Below are 25,429 nucleotides of genomic sequence, written 5' to 3'. Positions count from 1 at the left end.
ACTGTTGGATACCTCAGAGAGTACTGGATCCCAAGTTCCCTCAGCCTTCTCTTGACACCGTCAAAGGATTTTCTTTTCTGGATCACTGCCGCTGAGAAGTCCTGGAAAAACATGATCTTAAAGCCCTCATAAATTAGGGCCTTTGTAAGCTTCCATGATTCCCTCCTTATCTCTGTATTGATGAAATTGCATCAAGAAAGGACAAAGATGTTGACCCAGACCCGATCTGCACGCCATGACCTGGTGAGCCCTCTCGATCTTCATGCCTCTTATTCCAGCCTCCAAGTTAAGGAATTTCGGCAACCAGTCCTCAATAAATTCCGCTGGCTGCTCACCTTCCTTACCCTCTGGCAGACCTACGATCCAAATATTTTTTCTCCTGCCCCTGTTCTCAAGATCATCCACTTGGTCACACAAATTACGGACATGCGTCACCAAGGCTTGGATCCTATCCTTGGAGGTACTGGTATCAGCTTCCACCACTGTAACTCTGTATTCAACTTCATCTGTCCTATTTTCCAGATCTCCCAGCTGCTGTTCATGCTCCTGCAGCATGTTAGAGGTCGGGGCCAACTTCTCCTCTAATTGCTTACCCAACATCTCATGAAATTTCACAAGCTCCTTCACCAGGGCCTGGTACATAATCGAATCTGAGGATCTTGCAGGCTGGGCTGTGGGCCCTGCCTCAGATGCTCCTCCTCCCTTCTTTGGCATCTCTGGACTGTGTAAATGCAGTTAAGTTGATTGTTCACAGTTTCCTGGAACTCCACAACCTTTCCAGAGTCCCAGGATATTGCAATGGTTCTGGGTTGGGCGAGTTAGAAGTTTGTCTGGCTTGTGCTGCGCTGCGGAGCTCTGCAACGTGATCCCCCTAGATCGCCGCCATCTTGGATCCCCGCTCATTTAATTTATTAAATTAGAGAATCTGGTTCCTACAATCCATCGCACACATATGGAAAGATGTGAATGTATGTGAACATGTGGAGAGTTATTTCAGAGCACTAGTGTGGATACAATAGACTTATTTGTCTGTTTTCATGCTGTCAAATTCTATAATTTGTTAGAAAATCAGGAACATATATACGGTTGTTAAAAACTAGTCTGCTCTCTTCAAGGCATTTCATAATTATGCAAAGAATGATGTGCTTTATGGAAATGATTTAAAATATGAAAAATCTGAGATCAAAGGTATTGAAAACTGAAACCTAAATGGTTGGGTAAGTTAAAAGAAACAAAATGCACATCACAAAATGAAGTGACAGTGCCACCTGCTGATGTATCATATGCACCACTGCACAGATTTTGCTCTTCCTCTGAATATTTCCCCAAATCTCTTTGCTATGACACTAGCCAACCATGGCACATTTGCTGATCTTTGTTTCAGGTTTCAATCAACAAAGCTTAAAAGCAAACTAGGCATCTGACTCCAATTATGTTATGCCATTGAATATAATTTTACTTATACAGTTCTGTGAAAAACATGACTTCTTGATCTGAGCTGATGGACAGTATTTACTCTATTTGAATATGCGTTGCCTTCTACAGGGGTGTTTCTATATGTGAGTGTCACTGGCAAGGCCATTTATTGGTCATCCATATCTGTCCTTGAAAAGGTGATGATGAGCTGTCTTGTTAAACAACTGCAGGTAGCTGGATAGGCACATCCACTGTGGTGTTAAGAACAGAGCTCTAACATTTTGAACTAGTGACAGTGTAGAACAGCAATATGTTTCCAAGTCAGGATTATTTTTAAAAAGTTTTTTCTTTTAAGTCACAAGTTTGGAGGGTGCTGTTGAAGGATCAGAGGGCTTTGCAATGCATCAGGTAGATGGTGCTCACTACTGCTATTGTGCAGTGTTGGTGGAAGGAATGTTGTTTAAGATGTTGGATGGGTTGTCAATAAAGGGGGCTACTTTGTTGGTTTCTGAATTTCCTGATTGTTGTTGGAGTTGCACTGATCAAGACAAATGGAGAGTGACCAGACTTCTCACTGGAGTGGATTTGGAGAGCTAGGAAGTGACTCAGTCTTGTATAACACTTAGTCTTTGACCTTTAGTCCAATTGGCAGGTCCAGTTCAATTTCAGATCAATGATAATCTGTGAGATGTTGATGGTGGGGATTTGACAATAGCATTATCAAATGTCAATAGGAAATGGCATTAATGAAAACAATCATTGTCTGGGATGTCTATGGCACCAATTGTAAGTACCCAAGTGTGAATCCGTCTAAATCTTGTTGCATGCAGGTACAGACTGTTTCCCTTGGTGGAATTTGTCTGTCCCATAAGACAATTGTTTGCACCTTGGAAGTCAGTCTGGCTTGGATATCTCTGTTGCAATTACGTTTTTGATTAGGGAGAACATCACATTGCATTTTTAGTAGGGAGAACATCACATCAATACTGAGAAAAGTCTCGAGGGTTTGTTCATGTATATGGATGGAACTGAGAAATAAAAAAGGGAGAGACTACTTTGATATCATTGTACTATAGGCCCCTCCAAAGTCAACTGGAGATTGAGGAGCAAATATATAAGGAAATTGCAGATAGCTGCAAGAATAATAGAGTTGTAATAGTAGAGATTTTAACCTTTCTAACATTGACTGGGACTGCCATAGTATTAAGCACTTGGATGGAGAGAAATTTGTTAAGTGTTTTCAGGAAGAATTTCTTATGCAGTGGGTAGGTTGGCCTACTAAAGAATGAGCAAAACATAACCTCCTCTTGGGAAATAAGGCAGGACAAGTGACAGAAGTCCTAGTAGGGAAGCACTTTGGGACCAGTGACCATAATTCTAGTAGTTTTAAAATAGCTATGGAAAAGGTTACGTCTGGTCCACAAATTAAAGCTCTAAACTGGGGCAAGGCCAATTTTGATGATCTTAGACACAAACTTTTAAAAGTTGATTGGGCGAGGCTGTTTGCAGGCAAAGGGATGTCTGGTATTAATGAGGGTTCAGTGCCAGTTGTTTCTGGTAGAATGAAGGGTAAGGCTAGCAGGAGTAGGGAACACTGGATGACTGGAGTTATTGAAGACCTGGTCTTGAAAAAGAAGGAGGCATATGACATGCAGAGACAGCTGGGATCAAGTGAATTCCTTGAACAGTATAGAGGATGTTGGCGTACACTTAACAGAGTAATCAGGAGGGCTAAAAGGGGTCACAAGGTGCTTTTGGCAGATACAGTAAAGGAGAATTCGAAGAGATTCTGCAAGCACATGAAGGGCTAAAGATAAAACTAGGGAGAAAACAGGGCCTTTTAAAGATCAATAAAGTCATCTATGTGCACAAACACAAGAGATGGGTGAGATTCTAAATGAACATTCCTTATCAATATTTACCATTGACACAGGTATGGATACTAGAGATCTTGGATAGTGATGTCTTGACTAGTGTCCACATTACAGGAAAGGAGGCGATGAAATCTTAAAACGCATCAAGGTCAGTAAATTCCCGGGACCTGATGAAGTGTGTCCCAGGACATTGTGGGAGGCCAGGAAAGAAATTGCAAGGTCTCCAGTGAACATATTTTTATCATTGATAGCCAAAGGTGAATTGCCTGAAGATTGGCTGGTGGCTAATTTTGTGCCACTATTTAAGAAAGATTGCAGGGAATTGCCTGGGAATTGCAGACTGGTGAGCCTAGCGTGATGGGTACGTTGTTAGAGGGGATTCTAAGATACAGGATCTATAGGCATTTGGAGAGGCAAGGACTCATTTGGGATAATCAGCATGGCTTTGTGTATGGGAAATTGTGTCTCATAAATTTGATTGAATTTTTTGAAGCAGCGACTAAGAAAGTAGTTGAGGACAATGCAGTAGATATTATTTATATGTTCTTTAGTAAGGCCTTTGACAAGGTACTGCATGATTGGTTGTTGAGTAAGGTTGTATCGCAGGTGATCCAGGAAAGAGATAGCCAATTGGATACAAAATTGGCTTGAAGGTGGAAAATAGAGGGTGCTGGTAGCGGGTTGTTTTGTAGACTGTAGCCCTGTGACCAGTAGTGTGCCACAGGAATCAGTGCTGGGTCCACTGTTATTTGTTATTTATATAAATGATTTAGATGAAAATTTTGGAGGTACGGTTTGTAAGTTAATTGATGACACTGAGATTGGTGGCAAAATGGACACTGAAGAAGTTTATCTGAGAATGCAACTTGATCAACTGGGCCAGTGGACTGGGGAATGGCAGATGGAGTTAAATTTAGACAAATGCAAGGTGTTGCATTTTGGGAAGGCAAACCATGGCATGACTTATACAGTTAATGGTAGAGCCTGGTGAGTGTTATAGAATAAAAAGATCTAGGGGTACAGGTTCATAGCTCCTTGAAACTGGAATCACAGAGTAATGAAGAAGGCTTTTAAATGCTAGCTTTCATCGATAAGAGCATTGTGTATAGGAGTTGGGATGTCTTATTGCAGCTGTATAAGATGTTGGTGAGGCTACAGTTGGAGTACTGCATGCAGTTCTGGTCACTCTACTATAGAAAGAGTATAGAAAAGATTTACTTGTATGCTACTTGTACTAGATGGTTTGAGTTATAAGGAGAAGTTGGATAGGCTGGGACATTTTTCACTGGAACATAGAAGGCTGAGAGTTGACTTTATAGAGGTGTATAAAATCATGACATGACAGCTTTTCCCCACTACAGGGCATAGGTTTAAGGTAAGAGGTGAGAGATGTCATGGTAAAAGTAAATATAATTTCATTATTTAAGAAATATTTAGGCAGGTACATGGATTGAATAGGTATGGAGGAATAGGGACCAAATGCAGGCGAATGGAACTGGTTTAAATAATGAAAATTGGGCAATAAGAACAAGTTGGGCCGAAGGGCTTGTTTCCATGTTGTAGACCTCTATCAGTCTATGCTGTAGAGGATGATAGATGGCTAAGACAATGCACAATTTGTCTTTAATTTCTTTGTACACTCTTTTCAAATAGCTAAGCTTTTTGTTTGTGCCCACCTCTTCCAAAGTTCTACCTAACAGCGAGTCTCCAGAAGTTATTTGCATCAGCAGCTGTCTCCTAGATGTCAGTGTCAATGTCCATCAATTTCATATCTTGTTTGAAAGTCTTCCTGTAACAGAGGCATGGATATCCATGGGATCAGCTGATTGAATTCCATGCTGATTGAATTAGCATAATTCCAGGACTGCAGAATTAATGCCTACTCCCCCAAGGGATGCCAAGTATAAATCTGAGATGGTGAAGGTAGAAACTGTTTAGCCTCTTCTCCTGCCTAGCAAATGTTATCTAGGTCCTACCACTGTAGAGAAATGAGTTGAGGATGCAGGACTGGTCAACTTGCAGTTTGATATTCTTCATCAGGTTGCTGTCTACACTCTCATGTGGAGCATGAGCTTGGACATAACAGCTGCAGATTTTGTGAAGCATCAGAATGACTTCAGCATCAGGTGGCAGATGGCTGGTGATTGTTGAGTTAAGATATATGAAACCTACAGCTTCACGTTTTCAATTATGATTGGTAGCAGCATGGCAACATTTGTATGTGTGATTCTGATTGTCAAAGTGAAGTTTTTACAAGTTCCAGTTGTTATTGCAATCACCCCACAGTGTGGAATGTGAGTGCAGCATTGTCAGTGTAAATCAACTTTCTAATGAGGACTTGGTGTATCTTTAACTTGGACTTCAGGATTGCACTGCTTTCTGTCCTTTCTGGATTGTAAATAAACCTGAAGATTTATCACGGTGTAAAGGGAAGATTATGAGCTGATGCTTGATTTATTTTTGCTAAGTGAAGGCAACATCGAACCTTTTGAAAGGACTCTCGCCTTGAAGCCTAAACGGATTTCTCACTGTATCTTAGCAAACACATCTCATTAATTACCTACCTCACCCCTAAGGCATCCCTCACATTTAATTCGATCTCCATCTTGCCATGCATCATTACTGAAACAGTTTCCAACCGATGATACACTATTTCCATTACTGATGGCGCTGGTCCTACAGGACTGAACATTGCACGGAATGACTGATAAAACCCCCTTACTGTGTGCACAATATGCTAGTGACTGATGGTACAAGACACCTGACAGATAGTGGGCTATCTTGAGTGTACTGACAATAGCCCTCACCACTTTACGACATGGCCCCATAGTTTAAGAAATGTGCAGTGTGTTTGCCATGTAGACAGCTAGTTCATGCTTAAGTGAATTCCTTCTAGATGGTAGATTGACATTTTGTGCTGTACAACAAGGTATCCCTCCTCACAATCCTTCACATTCAACACCCCACCCACAGTGCCAGACTTATACCTACTGACAAGCAGCCTGATTGCGTTTCTGTGCAAAAGACTATATTGATAAGGCAGTACCAGTATGCTTTGGGTTTGACTGAAGTCAATGCGCTAACTGGTATAACCTGGTGTGGTAAGACAAAGCAAGGCATGGATGCTTTGAGTATACAGGTAGGTTTAAGTGAACAATCAGGCAACTTGGAGATACAGCCTGGTCCAATCCATAAGCTTTGTGTCAGTCCATATGCACAAAGTATCCTTTCAATGCTAGTTGTTAGTGTGCTCAACAATGCAAGTCTGTGCTGCCTAAGCAGTCTGCAAGTATATTGGAGAGGTGCCAAAGTAGCTGTGAGGGATGGCAAATGTTGGGTGCCAAAGTCCATGGACAAAAAAGTGTGTGTGGCCAGTGCCCATGGATTGTACCCTGAAATGACATTTGGTCCTAAGCAGCATGGAAATCCTTTGGAGTTAGCGGTGAGTTGAAGTTGCCAGGTACCTGCTCTGATTTTCATGTCAAGATTTCTCAAAGTCAAGCATATTTGGTGCAATAGGCTTTTATTTGGCACAATATTTTTGATGTGGGGCATGTAATCAAATGCCTTCTGGAAGTCTAAGTATAACATACCAGCCTGGTCCCCTTTGTCCACAGCACAAACTGCTTGCTCAAAGAACTTTAGTAGATTGATAAACATGATTTCTCTTTCACAAAACTATGTTGATATTACCTGATTACTTTCAACTTATCCAAGTGCCTGCTATAATTTCTTAAATAACAGCTTTGAACATTGTCCTTATGATAGGTGTTCATTGACCTCTAGTTTCCTATTTTCTGCCTCCCTCTCATTTTCAATAAAGAAGTTACATTTACAATTATCCAATCTAATGGGATTTTGGGAGTTTTGGAAAATTAAAACCATTGCATCAGTGATGTGCACACCAGCATGTGCTCCTGACTTTAATCTAGCTAACAAGCCTGCCAAGATTTCAGTATCTGAACCAGTCATGCTGGTGTGTCCTCTGAGGAACCCATGGCTTTTTCCTCAGAGTGAAAGAGGAGATGTTTGCAGGGCAACCACTTGACAGTTGAAACTGTACATATGATACTGATGCATGCAGGAGACACAAGGGAGAACTGGTTATGGAGTGGGGGTGGACGTTCAGTCATGTTTAGAATACACTTCCAGTGGGGATAATGGAACAGCAGCAAAGTAATGGACTTTGATTCTGTCTTGGTTGCTGGGACATGGAGATTTTGTCAAAATCATGAATGGTTGAGAAAATGAATGTCAGGCACTCCAGAGCCTATTTTGGCTCATTCAGCCCTCATGTGGGCTGCTTTCACGTGGACTGAGACCAAGGGATGGATTGAGTGACATGAATGTTTGAGGGTGAATTAAAATGCATGAGTTTTTACATTGTGCTGGGAATCCTCTGGTAAGAGGGAAGATAGCACAAGTGTGGTGCTGTAGATGTGTGGTACATTTGTTTTGGAGGTGGAAAATCATTGAATGCAACATTAAGAGAATTATTGAGTAACATGAATGTGTTAGCATAGCTATAGTGCTAGTGGAGGTGGGCAGAAGATAGGCGGTGTCCTGATTGAGTGAGTTGACATCACAGAGGACATGCAGGGTTCATTGACTGAGCTTGGCATGGGTGACAATGAGTGACATAAAATGCTATATAAAATAGTGAGAATGGTTGGCCATGAGCCTTGGTGGAAAGTGGTGCAGTAACAAAGTTAGAATGAGTGTGATATAACAGAGGAAAGATGGTAGCACAAGAGCACAAGAGGTCATTGACCTTCTAGTAGCATTGCTGGGTGTTCCTTTGGAGTGCTACCACCTCACTGACCTAGGTAGCAACTTCAGACCAGGTTTACAGGATCTGGTGGCATGGACTGCTCTGGTGGTGCTGAGGAATGATGGTGGCCCCATTTTGCACCTTCCTGTCCACTAGAACAGGTCACTATCAGCAAAGTGTGGAGCTAATGTCCCTCTGTCTACTATCTCAAGGGCAATTTCTGAGAAAAGGAAATCCTACAGGCTAGCTCTGGACTAACAATGTTTGACCTGTTGCCAATTAGCATTTTAAATATTTTGCTGGGAATCCTCTGGCAAGAGGGAAGATAGAACAAGTGTGGTGCTGTAGATGTGTGGTACATACCTAATTGTTTTGGAGATGGAAAATCATGGAACTCAACGTCAGGAGAATTATTACTTAGAAGATACCTTTGTCTCACCTGAAGGGGCATTAGAACTCATACATCCCATATTTGAAAGTCTTCCCTCCACCCTATTTTCCTAACTCCATTTCCATAACTTCATATAGACTACTGAACCTCAGTCTAGCTGTTATTCTTTTCATTACAATAGCAGTTTACATAACATGATGAATGTGAGAATCCATTAAATGTAATGTTTCCTGTATGACTAGAATCACTATAAATAGCTGAGCAGAAGTAATTATGTTTTACCGTTTATTACAAGCAATTAAAAAGTAAGCCTAAACTCTTCAGCGCTTCCTTCACTTTTTCTATGCATGTCTAAATAATTCTTTCCTCTCATTTTCTGATGCTTCTACTGGATCCAAGCTGTAGACAAGGTTGACTGCTCTTTTATAGCCTCAAAAAGCTAACAAGCTAAACTGCAAACAAAAATGGAGTGCAAGTAAATATAAGGTTTCAATCTGTGGCTTTAAAGATGGTTGTAAAATTTTGTGACACCATACTTCCTTTGTAACTCTAACAGAATGGATAGGTTTTCACCTGAACATCTAAATCATAAGCAACAGTGTGGTGCTGAATAGAAGGTATTCTCCTGTGGAATCAGAATCTTCAGAGAAACAATATAAAGGGCCACTTTTTAATTATTTCACGAGGGCTTTTATCACTTACCTTCTGCCAGGTTATTACGAGAGATCAGTGAAATCCACACAAGAAATTCCAGACAATAATGTTCGAAACACAGTGCAGACAAACTTCTATTCTTGCTCCCAATATTCATTTTACTGTTCTGTTTATAAGAACTAGAGCAAGCACATTGCCCAAGCTGAGGATCCGTGCATGTTCACTTATTGACCTCACCATTCATCAGCACCACTACCTTTACCTTTGGTCATAATAAGTACAGTGGTGCCACAGGATTCAATTTAGGACCTCCATCTGCACCATTTATTTCAAGATTCAAATATGCAACTTGAAATAAATAAAAAATGAGATTATCTATACTGTAAAAAATTTAAATTTGGAGGATCTGAAACTTAATATTTGAAAACAAAGAATAAGTTAATAAAGGTTTGTGAGCTGACAGCAATAAATTACTGCCAAGTCTCCCTCTACATTTGCAGTACTTCAAACTGAACTCACCATGAAAATTAAGTGACACCTTATTATCATAAATGGTACTTTAATGTAGCAATTAATTTGCAAGTGGAAGCCAACATCCTACCCAACCTTGAGTCTTCATGGAGACCATCAGTTAATTTTAAAGGCTGCATCTTGTTCTCCTCCCAGCAATCATCTGCCTTCCCAACAAAGATGGAAAGCGGCAGCTAACCATTTCTAACAGCTCCAATCTATAGGGCCTTGGAATAGTGTTGATCTAAGAGAGAGAGCTCTAGCTGTGAGATGTGGGGGATCTAGATGAACAGCAGCCAATCTTTCTGGGAGCCATCATGAAAGACCCCACCTCCTCCTGACACCATGAAAAAATCATTGATTCATCTTAAGGAGGATTACCTCTTCCTTTTTTCCAGGTTTTACCAGGCAGTACACCCTTCACAGATTCCTGGGTCAGTAGACCATTGTCATTGAGTTCTATGGCTGTTATAGAATCCTGATGAGAATATATTAATGAGGTTCCCACTCAAGTCAAGCAGGAGAGTCAGATGGTTAACATCAAGCCCAATTAAAATGTTGATGGAAAAGGTTTGAGCCAGACTGGAGCCGTAATTCTTTGCACAATATTCTCACCAGCCAACTTGAGTTAACATACTCTCTTTTTGACTCTGGATGTAGCAGTCCTCAGACTGATTAAATTTGCAAGCCTAAAGGGAAAAAATAGCAACATTACTTACCAATTGTGATGGTATTTTCATATCGTTTGATAATGTCGAAGGAGTTGCGTATATTCCCTTCAGTAATGTGAAACACAATCTCTGGCTGGACATTGGGAAAAGCTGGAGATGCTGCTCGGAGGAATATGATTTCTGAAAAAGGAAGCCTAATGTCAATTGCTCTTCTAGCACATAGAACATTTCAGCGCAGTACAGGCCTTCGATGGTGCACCGATCTGTAGAACCAATCTGAAGCCTATCCATCCTACAGTATTCCATTTTCATCCATATGTTTATCCAATGACCATTTAAATGCCCTTAAAGTTGGCGAGTCTACTACTGTTGCAGGTAGTGCGTTCCACACCCCTACTACTCTGAGTAAAGAAACTACCTCTGACATCTGTCCTGTGTCTATCACTTCTCAATTTAAAGCTATGTCCCCTTGTGCTAGCCATCACATTCCAAGGAAAAAGGCTCATACTGTCTACCCTATATAACGCTCATCTTATACGCCTCAATTAAATCACCTCTCAAACTTCTTCTCTTTAACAAAAATAGCTTCAAGTTCCTCAGCCTTTCCTCATAAAACCTCCCCTCCATTCCAGGTAACATCCTAGTAAATCTCCTCTGAACCCTTTCAAAAGCTTCCACATCCTAAAACACAGTGACCAGAACTGTATGCGATTCTCCAAGTGCGGCTGACCAAGAGTTTTGTACAGCTGCAGCATGACCCCATGGCTCCGAAACTCAATCTCTCTACCAATAAAAGCTAACACACTGTGTGCCTTCTTCACAACCCTATCAACCTGGGTGGTGACTTTCAGGGATCAATGTGTGTGGACACCAAGATCTCTGCTCATTTACACTACCAAGAATCTCAGCATTAGCACAGTACTCTGCATTCCTATTGCTCCTTCCAAAGTGAGTCACCTCACAATTTTCTGCATTAAGCTCCATTTGCCACCTCTCAGCCCAATTCTGCAGCTTATCTATCTCTCTCTGTAATCGACAACATCCTTCAGCACTATCAACGAATCCATTGACCTTAGTGTCATCTGCAAATTTACTAACCCATCCTTCTACGCCTTCATCTAGTTCATTTATAAAAATGACAAACAGCTGTCTTATTTCAGCTACCCAATTTCTAATCCAAACTACTAAATCACCTTCAATCCTATGCCTCCGTATTTTGTGCAATAACCTACCATGGGAAACTTATCAAATGCCTTACTGAAATCCATATATGCCACATCAATCGCTTTACCCTTATCCACCTGTCTGGTCACCATCTCAAAGAACTCAATAAGATTTGTGAGGCACGGAACCGTGTTGACTATCCATAATCAACATATTCTTCTCTGGATGATTATAAATCCCACCTCTTATAACCTTTTCCAGCACTTGATGCACAACCGAAGTAAGGCTCACTAGTTGATAATTACCAGGGTTGTCTTTAATCCCCTTCTTGAACAAGAGAACAACATTTGCTATCCCCCAATCTTCTGACACTATTCTTGTAGACAATGACGACATAAAGATCAAAGCCGAAGACTCGGCAGTCTCCTCCCTGGCTTCCCAGAGAATCCTAGGATAAATCCTGTCCAGCCCAGGAGACTTATCTATTTTCTCACTTTCCAGAATAGCTAACACCTCCTCTTTGTGAAATCAATCCCATCTAGCCTAGAAACCTGTATCTCTGTATTCTCCTTGACAACATTGTCTTTTACCAGTGTGAATACTGACAAAAAATATTCTTTTAGCGCTTCCCCTACCTCCTTGGACTCCATGCACAACTTCCCACTACTATTCTTGATTGGCCCGAATCTTTCTCTAGTCATTCTTTTATTCCTGATATACCGATAGAAAGCTTTAGGGTTTTCCTTGATCCTATCTGCCAACAACTTCTCATATCCCCTCCTAGCTTTGCTTAGATCTTTCTTCAGGTCTTTCCTGGCTAACTTGTAATTCTAAAGTGCCTTAACTGAGCCTTCACGTCTCATCCTAATATAAGTCTTCTTCTTCATCTTGACAAGAGATTCAACTTCTTTAGTAAACCAAGGCTCCCTTGTTCGATCACTTCCTCTCTGCTTGACCAATACATACTTATCAAGGACACATAGTAACTGTTCCTTGAATAAGCTCCACATTTCAATCCCTGCAGTTTCCTTCTCCATCCTACGCACCCTAAATCTTGCCTAATCTCATAATTGCCTTTCCCCCAACAATAACCCTTGCCCTGTGGTATATATCTATCCCTTTCCATTGCTAAAGTATATATTACCAAATTGTGGTCACTATCACCAAAGTGCCCACATACCTCCAAATCTAACACCTGGCCTGGTTCATTACTCAGTACAAAATCCAATGTGGCCTCGTCCCTTGTTGGTTTGTCTACATACTGTGTCAGGAAACCATTCTGCACACATTGGACTAAAACTCACCTATCTAAAGTACTCAAACTATAGTTTTTCCAGTAAATATTTGGAAAGTTAAAGTCCCACATAACAACTAACCTGTTACTCTCGCTCCTGTCCAGAATTATCTTTGTTGTCCTTTCCTCTACATCTCGGGAACTATTCGGAGGCCTATAGAGAACTTCCAACAGGGTAAGCTCTCCTTTCCTGTTTCTAACCTCAGCCCATACTACCGCAGTAGACGAGTCCTCATCAAATGTCCTGTCTGCCACCTTAATACTGTCCTTGGCTAACAGTGCCACACCTCCCTCTCTATTACCATCTTCTCTGTTCTGACTGAAACATCTAAATCCCGGAACCTGCAACAATCATTCCTGTCCCTGCTCTATCCTGTCTCCTAAATGATCACAGCATCAAAGTCCCAGGTACCAACCCATGCTGCAAGTTCACCCACCTTATTCCAGATGCTCCTGGCATTGAAGTAGACACACCTCAAACCACTTTCCTGTTTGCTGGAACTCTTGCACCCTTTCAATCTCATCTCTGACCTCTCTTCTCTCACTATGTCCCTGTGCCCCTTTCAAATGTTACAGAGAGTTTGATAAGGCACATGTTCTCTGCCTATACTCTGTTGCCATGCCACCACATTGCAAAAAAAGAGTTGGCCGAACACTTCAACGCCCCTTCCCACTCCACTAAGGACATACGGGTCCTAGGCCTGCTCTATCACCACTCCCTAACACCCGACGTCTGGATGAAGGATGCCTCATATTCTGCCTCAGGACCCTCCAACCTCATGGCATCAATTGGATTTCACCAGTTTCCTCATTTCTGCTCCCCCCACCTTATCCCAGATCCAACCTTCCAACTCAGCACCACTCTCATGACCGGTCCTACCTGTCCATCTTCCTTCCCACCTATCTGCTCCACCCTCCTCTTCGACCTATCCCTTTACTCCCACCTCCATCTGCCTATTGCACTCTCAGCTACCTTCCCCCTAGCCCCACTCCCTTCTCATTTATCTCTCCACCCCCAGGCCCCCACCCGCATTCCTGATGAAGGGCTTTTGCCTGAAACATCAATTCTCCTGCTCCTCGAATGCTGCCTGACCTATTGTGCTTTTCGAGCACCACACTCTTGACTCTAATCTCCAGCATCTGCAGTCCTCACTTTTGCCAAGAATCTGTCTACCACTACTTTAAAAATACTCAAGGATTGTTCTTAATCTACCTTTTATAAAGACAGTACTGAAAACACATAACCCACCAAAAAAAGAAAAAATCTCTTTGGATGGATGTCAATCTTAATGGATGATCCACTTTCTTTACACAGAGACCCCTAGTTATAAATTCTCCCACAAGAAGAAACGTCTTTTCTAAATGCACCCCATTAAGACCCTTCAAGAATCTTAAATGTTTCAATCAAGTTGCCTCTTACTCTTCTGAACTCAAACATATACAAGCCTAACTGTCTAACTTTTCCTTATAGAACAACCACTGTTCCATACTATTACTCGAATAAACCTTCTCTGAGCTGTCCCCAACACATTCATAACCTTTCTTACATAATGAGACCAAAACTATAAATAGTATCCCAGATATGGTCTCACCCTATAAAACTGAAACATTACCACCCACTTTCATATTCAATGCCCAGGCAACAAACAATGGTTGGACAGGCATTCACTTCTCATTATGATACCAGGAGTAGGTCAGTGACATAGCTTTCTTGAGAGAAGTGTGTCCATCACCAATATCAGTAAATATGTGGTTGTTATTTTGCTCCAAAGATATTGGAGAGTTCATGCAGGAGGGTTCAGAGCTTTTGGATAACTTGGCCATTTTTCTTCTGAATGCATCACTTCAAAGATTTCATGGTGGCAAAAATGTAAGCTTGGGGCAAAATAAATAGATTAATAATTTCTCCTGAAACTAACACTGGTCCGTAAGGGTATACAGTCAGGATTGATGCTTAGACTAAGTTAGCAGAGAATTAGATTCATACGGGAATTTGGGGCATGGGAAGAGAGGCACTTTGAGTAAGGACTAATGTAAACAGTAGAGTTTTAAGTATTATTCAGATTTATCAAAGATGGTAAGGTTTATCAATTGTTGTCAGGTTTATTACGCTAAATTCCTTGCTAATAGCTTATTGCTTAAACTGCTAGCTGCCTCTGCCCTAAGCAGTGACAGAGTATTGTGGTGTAGCTAGCATTTTTAAGACCTGGCAGAGACAATGTTCTCGGGTGATGTATCTGTTTCTGCGGTTATTAGTGGTGGTGATGGGAAAGATATTATGGCTCTATGTAGGAGCCAGTTTGCCTTTAATGACAACCCTCAGAAGGGAATGAATGCAGATAGCCTTAGAAGTTCACTTTCATAGTCTGGAACTGAGACCTGGCAGCAGTGCCATAAGAGGTCTTATGATCTCATATGTGTGCTCTAGATCAGTGGATGCGTCTTCACAACTCAGAAGATTTAGGTCGTTTATGAGTTAACTTATACACTGGAACTATAGATAACTTCTTTCTGGAACCATTACATTCCTGAGCTTAAACTTTCCCTGTTTTAAGTGGCATCTTCAGGTTTTTATCCCAAAACTTCTGGTCTGGAATGATCAATAACAGTTTGCTCCAAGGTAATTTAATTTCACTGTATCCTTCCTTTCTCAGGAGCACTGGTGTATACAAGCATCTTCATCAGAGTAACTCACGGAACTGTGCAAAACTCCATATAACACAAAGAAATTCTCTCTCTCTAAGCTATTGGTGTTTCCTTTAAGCTTAAAAATACCCTCTTCTGATATTCTAAACTGGAGCTCGTTTATCTTGTAAAACCATACCAATGTAGATAAGAACCCATTAATTCTAAAACTAGTCCTCAAAAACGTTTTTATAAGAAATCACCATGACTGCTGAAATAATTTCAAATTAATATATAACTTCAAATAAAACCACATACTACGAACTCAAAACCCAAAACCCACAGCTACTAAATCAAAAGACAAAATATAAAATTATGCAGTCTGCATCACAGCTATCACTGCTGCTCCCATACTAGTTGCAGCCTTTGTGTTCACAGACCATCTGATCCCTTGCCCTTCACAGGGAGACAGAAAAAATCTTGCCAAATCCACAAACTCAACATAATGTCTCCAAAAACACTTCAGAGTGCTTCCAGATTGTCCCTGCAATAATTGGTTATTCACAGCTGCCTTACCTCGAACTTTAATAAACATTAATGCAGAGTTTATCTGGCAGCTTAATTGTTTGCTGTATAATGTACAAATGGATTTTCTAGACCTGAATAGCTCAAATTTAGTACCTTCCCATCCCATCAGCTGATTGGGTTGAGTCACAGCTTTCCTTCACTGCCATGGATGCTGCACATGAAGTGATTGGCAGAGCATCATACCCCATCAAAGTTGCACTAGGTCTCCATTATGCAATTAATTTCATGTTCCCACACACATTAATTGCCTTATTGATAGGACAAGTCCTATTCAAAGGTAACTTTATTCCCATTAAGTCTTCTCACCTATTGGTCCAAGGAATTCCCGATAGGTTGGCAGTGAAATGACAGTATAGGACACTGTGTTAACAGGATCCAGTATGCAGCGTGTATCACCTGGGCGGCAGGACTTTATGCATCGAACAGTCTCTGTACTGTCTACTCTTAATCTGTGAAGAAAGAAAAACAGTTAGTGAGGAAAGGCAGTAACTATTCACCTTAATTCACCCTTTATTAAATCTGACTATGTTATTTATGTAGATTCTGGTTCACTGCAAATGAAGTTAGATAGGCTGTAGTTATTTCTTAGGTTTATTCGTGAATGATATGAAGAATTAAAGAATAATGGGATACACCTTAACTTTATGTGATGATGTAGAATGGATGACAATATTCTTATAAAACTTAGTTTCAGCATATGGAACTTTATTGCACCCAATGTGGTGTTTCCCATTTTTGACTCTTGTGTTCTTACGGAATCTTTTAAATGAACTCAAACATTACAATAGAAAGAAAATCAAGACAGAGGTAAAACTAGCAATTGACTTTCAACCATCCAATATAAGCCATTACACAAAGTTAATAGTTGCTCCACATTTTTCACAGCTTAGACAACCAATTTATATGGAGATAGCACAGTGTAATTGGTCTGAGTGTGAAGGTCTCCTTTTTGATTTACAGTAAGGTGAAATGAACTGAGTTTTGCCAATGTGACCCTAGTTCAACATTACACAGAAACATCGAAGGATGGCTGAAGTACACAGAGGGAGTTGATCTTTGTGATTAAAGCATGTTGGGAATGCATGAAAAAAAGGGCTGTTCCTGGGACTGACAATATATACATATATATTTTAATATTGATAATTTAATAGAGTTCAAATTGGTTGGTTAGATAAAAGTTTATAGGTTCAAGTAATTAAAAGATCACTATATGAGCATTTAATTAAGAGAGACAGCAAGAATCACATGTTTAGAAATACAGAAGAACAGGATTCATGATAGCAAATACATGGTTTAGGCATCATAAAAGGATCTATATAATATATACACACATGAAAAATGCTTCAGAATACAGAAAGATTCTACGACATAAGGGAAAGACAAAGCTACGGGGAGAGATTTAAGAGTTCAAAGACTCAACCTAAAGTTAATGCAGACTCAGATCAAAATCGTGTGAAACTGGAAACAATATCCCAGGTGAAGAATGTTCAATATGAAATATGCAGAAAATAGTGGAACCTAGAGAGACTGAAAGAAGTAAATGAAGTATTTATAAATGAAGTAATAAAGCACTAGCTAGAAATGACATAAATATCAAAACAAATGAGCAATGGAAACTGGTGAAAGAATCTGTCAAGGAAGGAAGAGCAAACCAAGAATGTTTTTTTAAAGAGGAAAAAGGATTTTAAAAAACCATGGGTTATGACAAAATTTTGCAAAAGCTGCAAGAAAAATGAAAATAGATGAATATTAATATTGAAGAAGGCAAGCTGAAGTACAGATAACTGAATAATGGGTTAAGAAGAGAAACCAAAACCAAAACCAAAACAGGAAGACAAGAACAATGGTTCTAAGAGCAGTATGGTATAGTTGAAGATGGGATCGACCAGGAAGATTATGTGTGCAAAAGCAAAAGAGATAAGTGCCACTCAGGATAAAGGATTGTAAACACTAACACTGCCAAGTAGGGAAACTGTTCAATGAATAAACCCTGATTAAATCAGGAAAAAAAAATGGAAAGACTAGATTGAAAAGCTATATGCACAAATTATTAAAAAACCTTGAAATGAATGAGTTAGAAGAATTGAATAACTTTGACATTGATTTCATTGAACCAGAAATACAAGAATCCCTTCAGTGTGGAAACAGGCCCTTCAGCCCAACATGTTCACGCTGACTGTCCGAAGGGTAACCCACCTAGACCCATTCCCCTACATTTTACCCCAGACTAATGCACCTAACCTACACACTCCAGGCAACTTAGCATGGCCAATTCACCTAACCTGCACATCTTTGGATTGTGGGAGGAAACCCACACGTACATGGGGCGAATGTACAAACTTCACATAGACAGTCGCCCGAAGCAGGGATAGAACCCAGGTCCCTGGCCCTGTGAGACACCAGAAGGGGATGAAAGTAATTAGGAAAGAAATTTTTTAAAATTCCTAATATACATTCTATGAGAAGAATAAAAAGAAATATTTTCAAATTACATACATTGTTGCATATTAGTAGCAGTTTGAAAGAAAACTTGTTCTATTGGCATAAAACCTCTGGGACTAATAATGCATCACCATAACATTGTCTGAAATCACATTGCCTGCTATAAGGTGTTCTCCTAGCCTTGAAAGAAAGCTATTCAAGGAGAAAGAAAGCCTACATGCATGCATTAGAATAATGAATGAATACCACCGACAGAATGAAAAAAAATTTGATAATTCACTCAGATTCCTGATGTTAATGTAAGGAGGAAATTGCATATTGGTAATGTGACTGGATTAGTAATCCAGAGGCCCAGGCTAATACAAGTAAAAGCTAATTTAAAATCAATTCAATCTCAGTAATGGTGACATTATCCATTGTCATAAAAACTTACTAATGTCCTTTAGGAAATAAAATATGCTATTATTATCTGGTTTGCCCTACCTCTGACTCACCCACAACAATATGGTTGATTCTAATGTGCCGTCTAAAATGGCCGAGCAAATCACTCAGTTGTATAAGATCACAGTAGAGTCTAAAAATAATGAAATCTGATGGATCACCCAGCATCAACAAAGGCAGCAGAACCAAGGTAAAATCAAACCAGTCAACCCTGCAAAGCCCTTACTAATATCTGAGGGCTGCCCAAAATTGGGAGTGGGTCAAGCAATACATTCATTTGAATTACACTTTACAGACTTAAGCCCCGCTTTGAATTTGTGCATAAATACAATACAGCTCATTTTTCCAGCTGCTGGGGCGGATGATTGGCCTGCTGAAGATAAGATTCAGATACTTGGATCAATCTAGGGAAGCCTTGCAATACACTCCATAGTGTACCACACAACCTCATAATGCTGTGCTGTGTTCAACAGTAGCTGCAGAGAATTGTGAAATAATCACTAGAGATGACAGAAAGAAATCCTCCATGAAAATCCCTTATATTGACACTCAGCTGATTTTTAGTAAAATTAAGCCCTGTGTGTTCAACCGGATTAGTCTTCTACTTCCAATATACAGGATTTTCAACCTTTACAGTGCTAAGAATAAGTTGTTAGAACAAATTTTTTGATGCAAATAAAATCATCAAGCAAGATACACACTGCTATCTTCACAAGGTTACAGGATGGTTCATTCATCCAGAGAGTCGATAGTCATTTCATTGCTGCAAACATTTGTTCCTAAATGATCCTAATCTTTTCATATAGCCAAGAATCTGTTCCATGTGTTGATCACTCTGTACCTTCTTTCTTAATATGAACCATTGTCCCCTCATCCTTCTCCCAGAATCTAATTTAAAATCAAGTTTTGAATTTATTTCTTTCATTCCCCTATTATTCTTCAAAATCACCTCTTATCTCAAGCAAAAAGAAAACTCAGAAGATTTCTCCTTATAACTCAAATCTTGAATCAAAATTCGTTGCTGCAATACTTCCAGCACTGAATATATTCCTCCATTTTCAGCATCTAGAACTGGCTCTGGGTTCTAAAGAAAAAGCAAGCTAGACTTGAAACGTTAACTCTGTTTCTCTGACCACAGATGCTGCCAGACTCACTGAATTTCTCCTATGCTTTCTGTTTTTATTCCAGTACTCAATGTATTGTTTGATTAAAGCATTGTGCAATTTAATAATGGCTTTCTTAGATGTGTTCTTTTCAGTTTTTCCTAAGCCATTGTATTGATTGCTGTCTGAATTGGACAATCAGCTCAGACCTAGGTCTTTTCTCACTTCATCTGCAGATTTTACAGCACCATTCATTGAATACTATCAGCATCCTTTCTCCTCCAGCACCTTAAATCCACTACTCCCACACCCCCCATCCCAAACTATAGCATAAATGCTGCCCCCCCCCCCCCCCCACCCCACCACATCACTTCAGCTCTAATGAAGAGTCATCTAGACTCGAAACATTAGCTTGCTTTCTCTCCATGGATGCTGTCTGACTCTCTATGATCTCCAGCATTGGTTGTTTTCAGTTATTGAATACTGCTGTTTGATTTCCATTTGTGCAATATTTCACAATTATCTACTTTGCTAACATGTTTTGTCAAACTCATTCTGTAATTTCTAAGCTGCACCTTCATTGCCATTTCCAGTTTTGTACCATTTCCACTAATTTGATTTGAGTTTCTGAATCCCAAGTTTTTGAAATACATTAAAAATAATTATACTGCCAGCACCAATCTCTTGGATGCTTCATTGAGCACCCATTTCCCCTGATACCCACTGTGCAGACCTTTGTTCTCAGAGTTCTATAAAGACTGATTGTATCGGAATGAGAAAACAAGTCAACTGTTAGTTAATTGCGAAGGTTTTTGGATAGAAACAAATTAGACTATTTTGTCAGTGCTTAAGACATCAGGGTACAGAGGTTAAATGGTTTCAATGTACATTTAAACAAACAGAAGCAAGCAATGTTGCATGAGGGCCTTTATGAGGAAGAACACCTCATCTTCCACTTCGGGAGCTTACAACCTTGTGGCCTCAACATAGAATTAATCAGCTTCCAAATCTCCCCACCTCCCCATCTCATCCCAAGTCCCGCCCTCCTTCTCCATTCCACCTCCTTAGGGGCGGCACGGTGGCACAGTGGTTAGCACTGCTGCCTCACAGCGCCAGAGACCTGGGTTCAATTCCCGACTCAGGCGACTGACTGTGTGGAGTTTGCACGTTCTCCCCGTGTCAGCGTGGGTTTCCTCCGGGTGCTCCGGTTTCCTCCCACAGTCCAAAGATGTGCGGGTCAGGTGAATTGGCCATGCTAAATTGCCCGTAGTGTTAGGTAAAGGGGTAAATGTAGGAGTATGGGTGGGTTTCGCTTCGGCGGGTCGGTGTGGACTTGTTGGGCCGAAGGGCCTGTTTCCACACTGTAAGTCTAATCAAATCCTTGACCTGACCTAACCTGTCCATCTTCCTTCCCACCTGTCTACTCCACCCTTTCTACTCACCAATCTCAATTCACTACTACCTATCACCTATCACCATTCCACCTACCTTTATCCTGCCATACTCTCCTCCCTCCATTTGTTTCTCAGCTCCCTTTCCGCCCCCTCCAGTCCTGATGAAGGGTCCAGCCCAAAACATCAACTCTCCTGCTGTTCTGATACTGCGTGAGCTGCTGCGCTTTCTCCAGCTTCACGTTTTATCAACTTTATACAAATAGACACAAGTAAAGACGAACAACCTTTACATTCAGAGGAAATGAAATCCATTTATTTAACAATCTGAAATAATGGAAAAGTAGTACATATGTCAGACAGTACAAAAATTCTCCACTTGACGTTAACTGGCAATTAACTCGAATTAGTATTAGAATTTGCCTGTGAAAAGTATCTTCATGGGATCAATCTTAAAATGAAATGGCACATCAGCCAGAGTGGTAGGAAGATATAAACTCAGACTTGGAAGAGTGGTGTCAAATCGCTCTCAAAACTGTTGGCATCTGTAAGCCCCAAATAGAAAGATGATTGCTGACTACTGCCAACAGAATGATCATTTTGGACAACTGCATCCATCTTGTTTCATACTGACATTTTATCAGGCCATATCATCATAGACCTGTTGTTGTGCTATTAAGTGCTTTCTGCAATTAAAACACTTAAGTAAAGCTAACATTTGTATATCTAATCTGGATCAAGAACGTCATAATTTTGTGCAGGCATCTGTTTCACTCAAAAACATTCGATATTTCAAAAACAGAACAATAAATTTTATCAACCAGTGCAATCTTGAAAAGCATATTTAGCACAATGACAGATGATTGATTGTAATAAATTCCAGCAACAATGCCAACTCATTAAAATTTTAGGAATTACAGTACATAAAGTAAGAAAGAGACAATTTAAACACTTAACAAAGACTTGCATAGGATCATTAATTTCAACTAATTTCAACAGTTTTGTGACAACTCATTGCACTATAACACTGCTTGGAATATTCTGCTTGTCAATAATCACAGTTAGGTTGTGACAGGCTCTATGGCTATGGTGTCAAAGTAAGTAGAGAATAAGTACTTGAACATGTGAAAATGTGTAATAATAATAATAACAATAAGCTTCTTGTGAATCTACTCTAAACTTTGCTATTGAGAAAACAATTTTGGAATGCACTTAACAATAATCCACTCCTGCAAAACCAAAGGGAGTGAATTTTTGCAGTTTCCCTGCTTCTCCACCATACCTGAGACAGATGCGCTTCAGAAAACCCAGATGAGTAACATGAATTACATTTCATATCATTTTCCCTGAGTTTCCTAGGCTCTTCATTTTGCCAAATATTGCAGGAGAAGTGCATGGGAAATGCTCATTAGGAGTCATCTTCAAAGTTTCAATCAGTGCAGAGGAGCAATCTGTTACTCCAATTATATTAAATAGGAATCCCAAATGATAGTTTCAATAGACAAGTGTGGATGCATCACAAAAATCATGGGGAAATCTAGTCTAGTCACTGTTTTGATGATATAACCCCCTTCTCAAAGCTCTGAGCATTACTGTTAATCTCCTCCAAGAGGTAAACATATTTTTTTCAATGTGGAAAAAGCAAAATTAGTTTTAGCATTCACATTTTTACTTATGTAATTATGATTTCAGAAAAAAAACCCCAAAAAAAAAATTTGACATAATGATTTACTCCATGTATCATAGGGAGACCTCACCATCGTACAAATGACAATGCCTTAAATGGGTCACTACAGGAATAATACTCTAGTCTCACACTTTTCCTAATTTTACATCCTCTTTATGTATATGAGGAGATAAAAATCATGCAGTGAGATTTATAATTAAACTGTTGAGCATGCACTAAAGGAGAGAAGAGCAATGCATTTTGAAAGTTAAACTTTGTGGTCTTCAAAAAATAAAAAAAAGAAACCTGAGCTCTGAGTTCTTAGAAAATATTCAGAAAATATAAGAAAGAGCAGATTTCAATTTTTTGCCAGTAAGCATATCATAAGGGTCAAATGGGGTATTAATAGTAATTATTACTCTGACTATTGACCAAACAATAGTCATCAAACCTGTGCAGTGACAACAATGTAGATTTTTGCTATAAATATGTTGGTGATTCCATGACGCAAGAGCTTCATCTCAACGGTGAGAAGAAAATCCCTGGGTTCTGATATTTGTTGCTGCACAAACACAATTCCGCTGTGATTATTCAGTTCTTGTGTGTTAAAGTAGTTGTCCTCATTGCCATGGGTGATGGAAAGGAGAATATTATCTCCAGCAACTGCATGAGAGGGCCCGAAACGGAAGACATTGGTGGGCACTTGGATGTTGGTGGGGAAAGTGAGGTAATAGTAGGTTATTCTTAAAGGCAGGCTTTGGCACTCCTTATTCTCATTGCAAGGCAAGCGCTCACAGCGACTAGAAGAAAGTGAGAAAGGAAAGAAGGGTGTTAATGAACATAAGCAAAGCCAGCAAGTCAGTGCAGCAGAAAATAAAAGAATTACCACACAATGGAGGTAAATTTCTGAGATGCTTCTTCTACTTGTCTATCTACCTTCCATTGAAGAGCTGCAAAAGTCTCAAATAAATGACAGATGAGCAAGAAAACGCTTCATAATATCCACCATCAGGGCTTCCACTAAGAATTTTAGATTTTGGCTCTTTTACTGATGACAATTCAATAAGTATTTTCTTCAGTTGCATAACATACAAAAAGTATTTACACAGGCTGAATTTCCAAAGAGGTTTTCTCTATGTTAGTCTTTGACATGAAAGAGCTACAGAATCTCTGGAAAAACGGTGTAAATCATTGATTTTGCAAGCTATCTGTAGACCTTCCAATAGAAGTATAGCAAACAGAGAGAAAAACACATCTCAGAAATTCAAACCCCATCTGACCTCACATGTTGAAAGTGGTCTTTCAGAAAATCCATTACGTCTTGTTTAATTTTGTCTTATTAGCAGTGTAATAACAAGCATTGTGAGTAGCCATTTAGTTATAAGAATGTTTTAATTCTAGCAGCATTGAATTTCCTGCTCACACCATAATTTCAGCAGAAAGAGCTTCAGAACCCCCAAAACTGTAGTCAGACAAGTGGTAGAAAGGCATTTTGCTATGCAAAGCCACTCAGAAGCTTGCACATAACCATGGCAAAGGAAGAAGTAAAACACACTGTTGACAACAGCATGAGACACAAAGTAATAATTTGGAAGCAATACATTTCCGACAATGGGGATAATCCTTGACATTAGAGGGATGGTGTACAAACCAAAATAACTAGCTAAGATTCTTCAACCTCTGAATGAGATGGCTCAGAGGGAATTTTGCAGAAGCACAAATACTTAACAGAATAGCGCTGAAAATATGTTGCTGGAAAAGCGCAGCAGGTCAGGCAGCATCCAAGGAACAGGAAATTCGACGTTTGGAGGAAACCCATGCAGACACAGGGAGAATGTGCAAACTCCACACAAAGCCCTGATGGAGGGCTTATGCCCGAAATGTCAAATTTCCTGTTCCTTGGATGCTGCCTGACCTGCTGCGCTTTTCCAGCAACATATTTTCAGCTCTGATCTCCAGCATCTGCAGTCCTCACTTTCTCCTACTTAACAGAATAGACAAAGTAATTATCAGAGCAGAGGAACAAATGGATTTGAGTTTAGTCTTGTAAAGGAAAACTTTAGGAGAAAGGTCAGCAAATATCTTGTTAGGCATAGAGTGATAAAGAGTTGAAAGATGTGCCTGGAAGATTGGCTGAGGGTAGGGTACAACTCATTTAAGGAAGTATTTACTGCAATTGGAAAATGTGTCGTGGGTTTTCAGGAAGTGTGCAATGAAATCAGTCTTAATTACCTAGATCTAAATTCTGATCTTTCATGGGCAAAGGATAGCACAGACTTCCTTTTAAAAATGATTTGGAGATGCCGGTGTTGGACTGGGATGTACAAAATTAAAATTCACACAACACCAGGTTATAGTCCAACAGGTTTAATAGGAAGCACACTAGCTTTCGGAGCGACGCTCCTTCATCAGGTGGTAGTGGAGGGCT

The 25,429-nt window shown here is 40.0% G+C and overlaps 1 protein-coding gene across 2 annotated transcripts in view; it reads right to left on the bottom strand.

Annotated features, from left to right (window-relative positions):
* Positions 1 to 25,429, bottom strand: part of fbln1 (fibulin 1) — a 173,736-nt gene that overhangs the window by 33,306 nt on the left and 115,001 nt on the right. Inside the window, exons 15-16 of one of the 2 annotated variants that reach the window (XM_060839892.1) lie at positions 16,265 to 16,407; positions 10,336 to 10,467 (exon numbers count right to left, since the gene is read on the bottom strand). In XM_060839892.1, the coding sequence (XP_060695875.1) occupies positions 10,336 to 10,467; positions 16,265 to 16,407 (275 nt within the window). Of the gene's footprint in view, positions 1 to 10,335; positions 10,468 to 16,264; positions 16,408 to 21,629; positions 23,802 to 25,429 lie in introns of those variants that run through there. The other variant, XM_060839893.1, reaches the window with a different exon arrangement.

Source organism: Hemiscyllium ocellatum, chromosome 19, assembly GCF_020745735.1.
Source record: "Hemiscyllium ocellatum isolate sHemOce1 chromosome 19, sHemOce1.pat.X.cur, whole genome shotgun sequence".
Classification (NCBI taxonomy): Eukaryota; Metazoa; Chordata; class Chondrichthyes; order Orectolobiformes; family Hemiscylliidae; genus Hemiscyllium; species Hemiscyllium ocellatum.
This window is presented reverse-complemented; position numbering and strand designations above follow the sequence as displayed.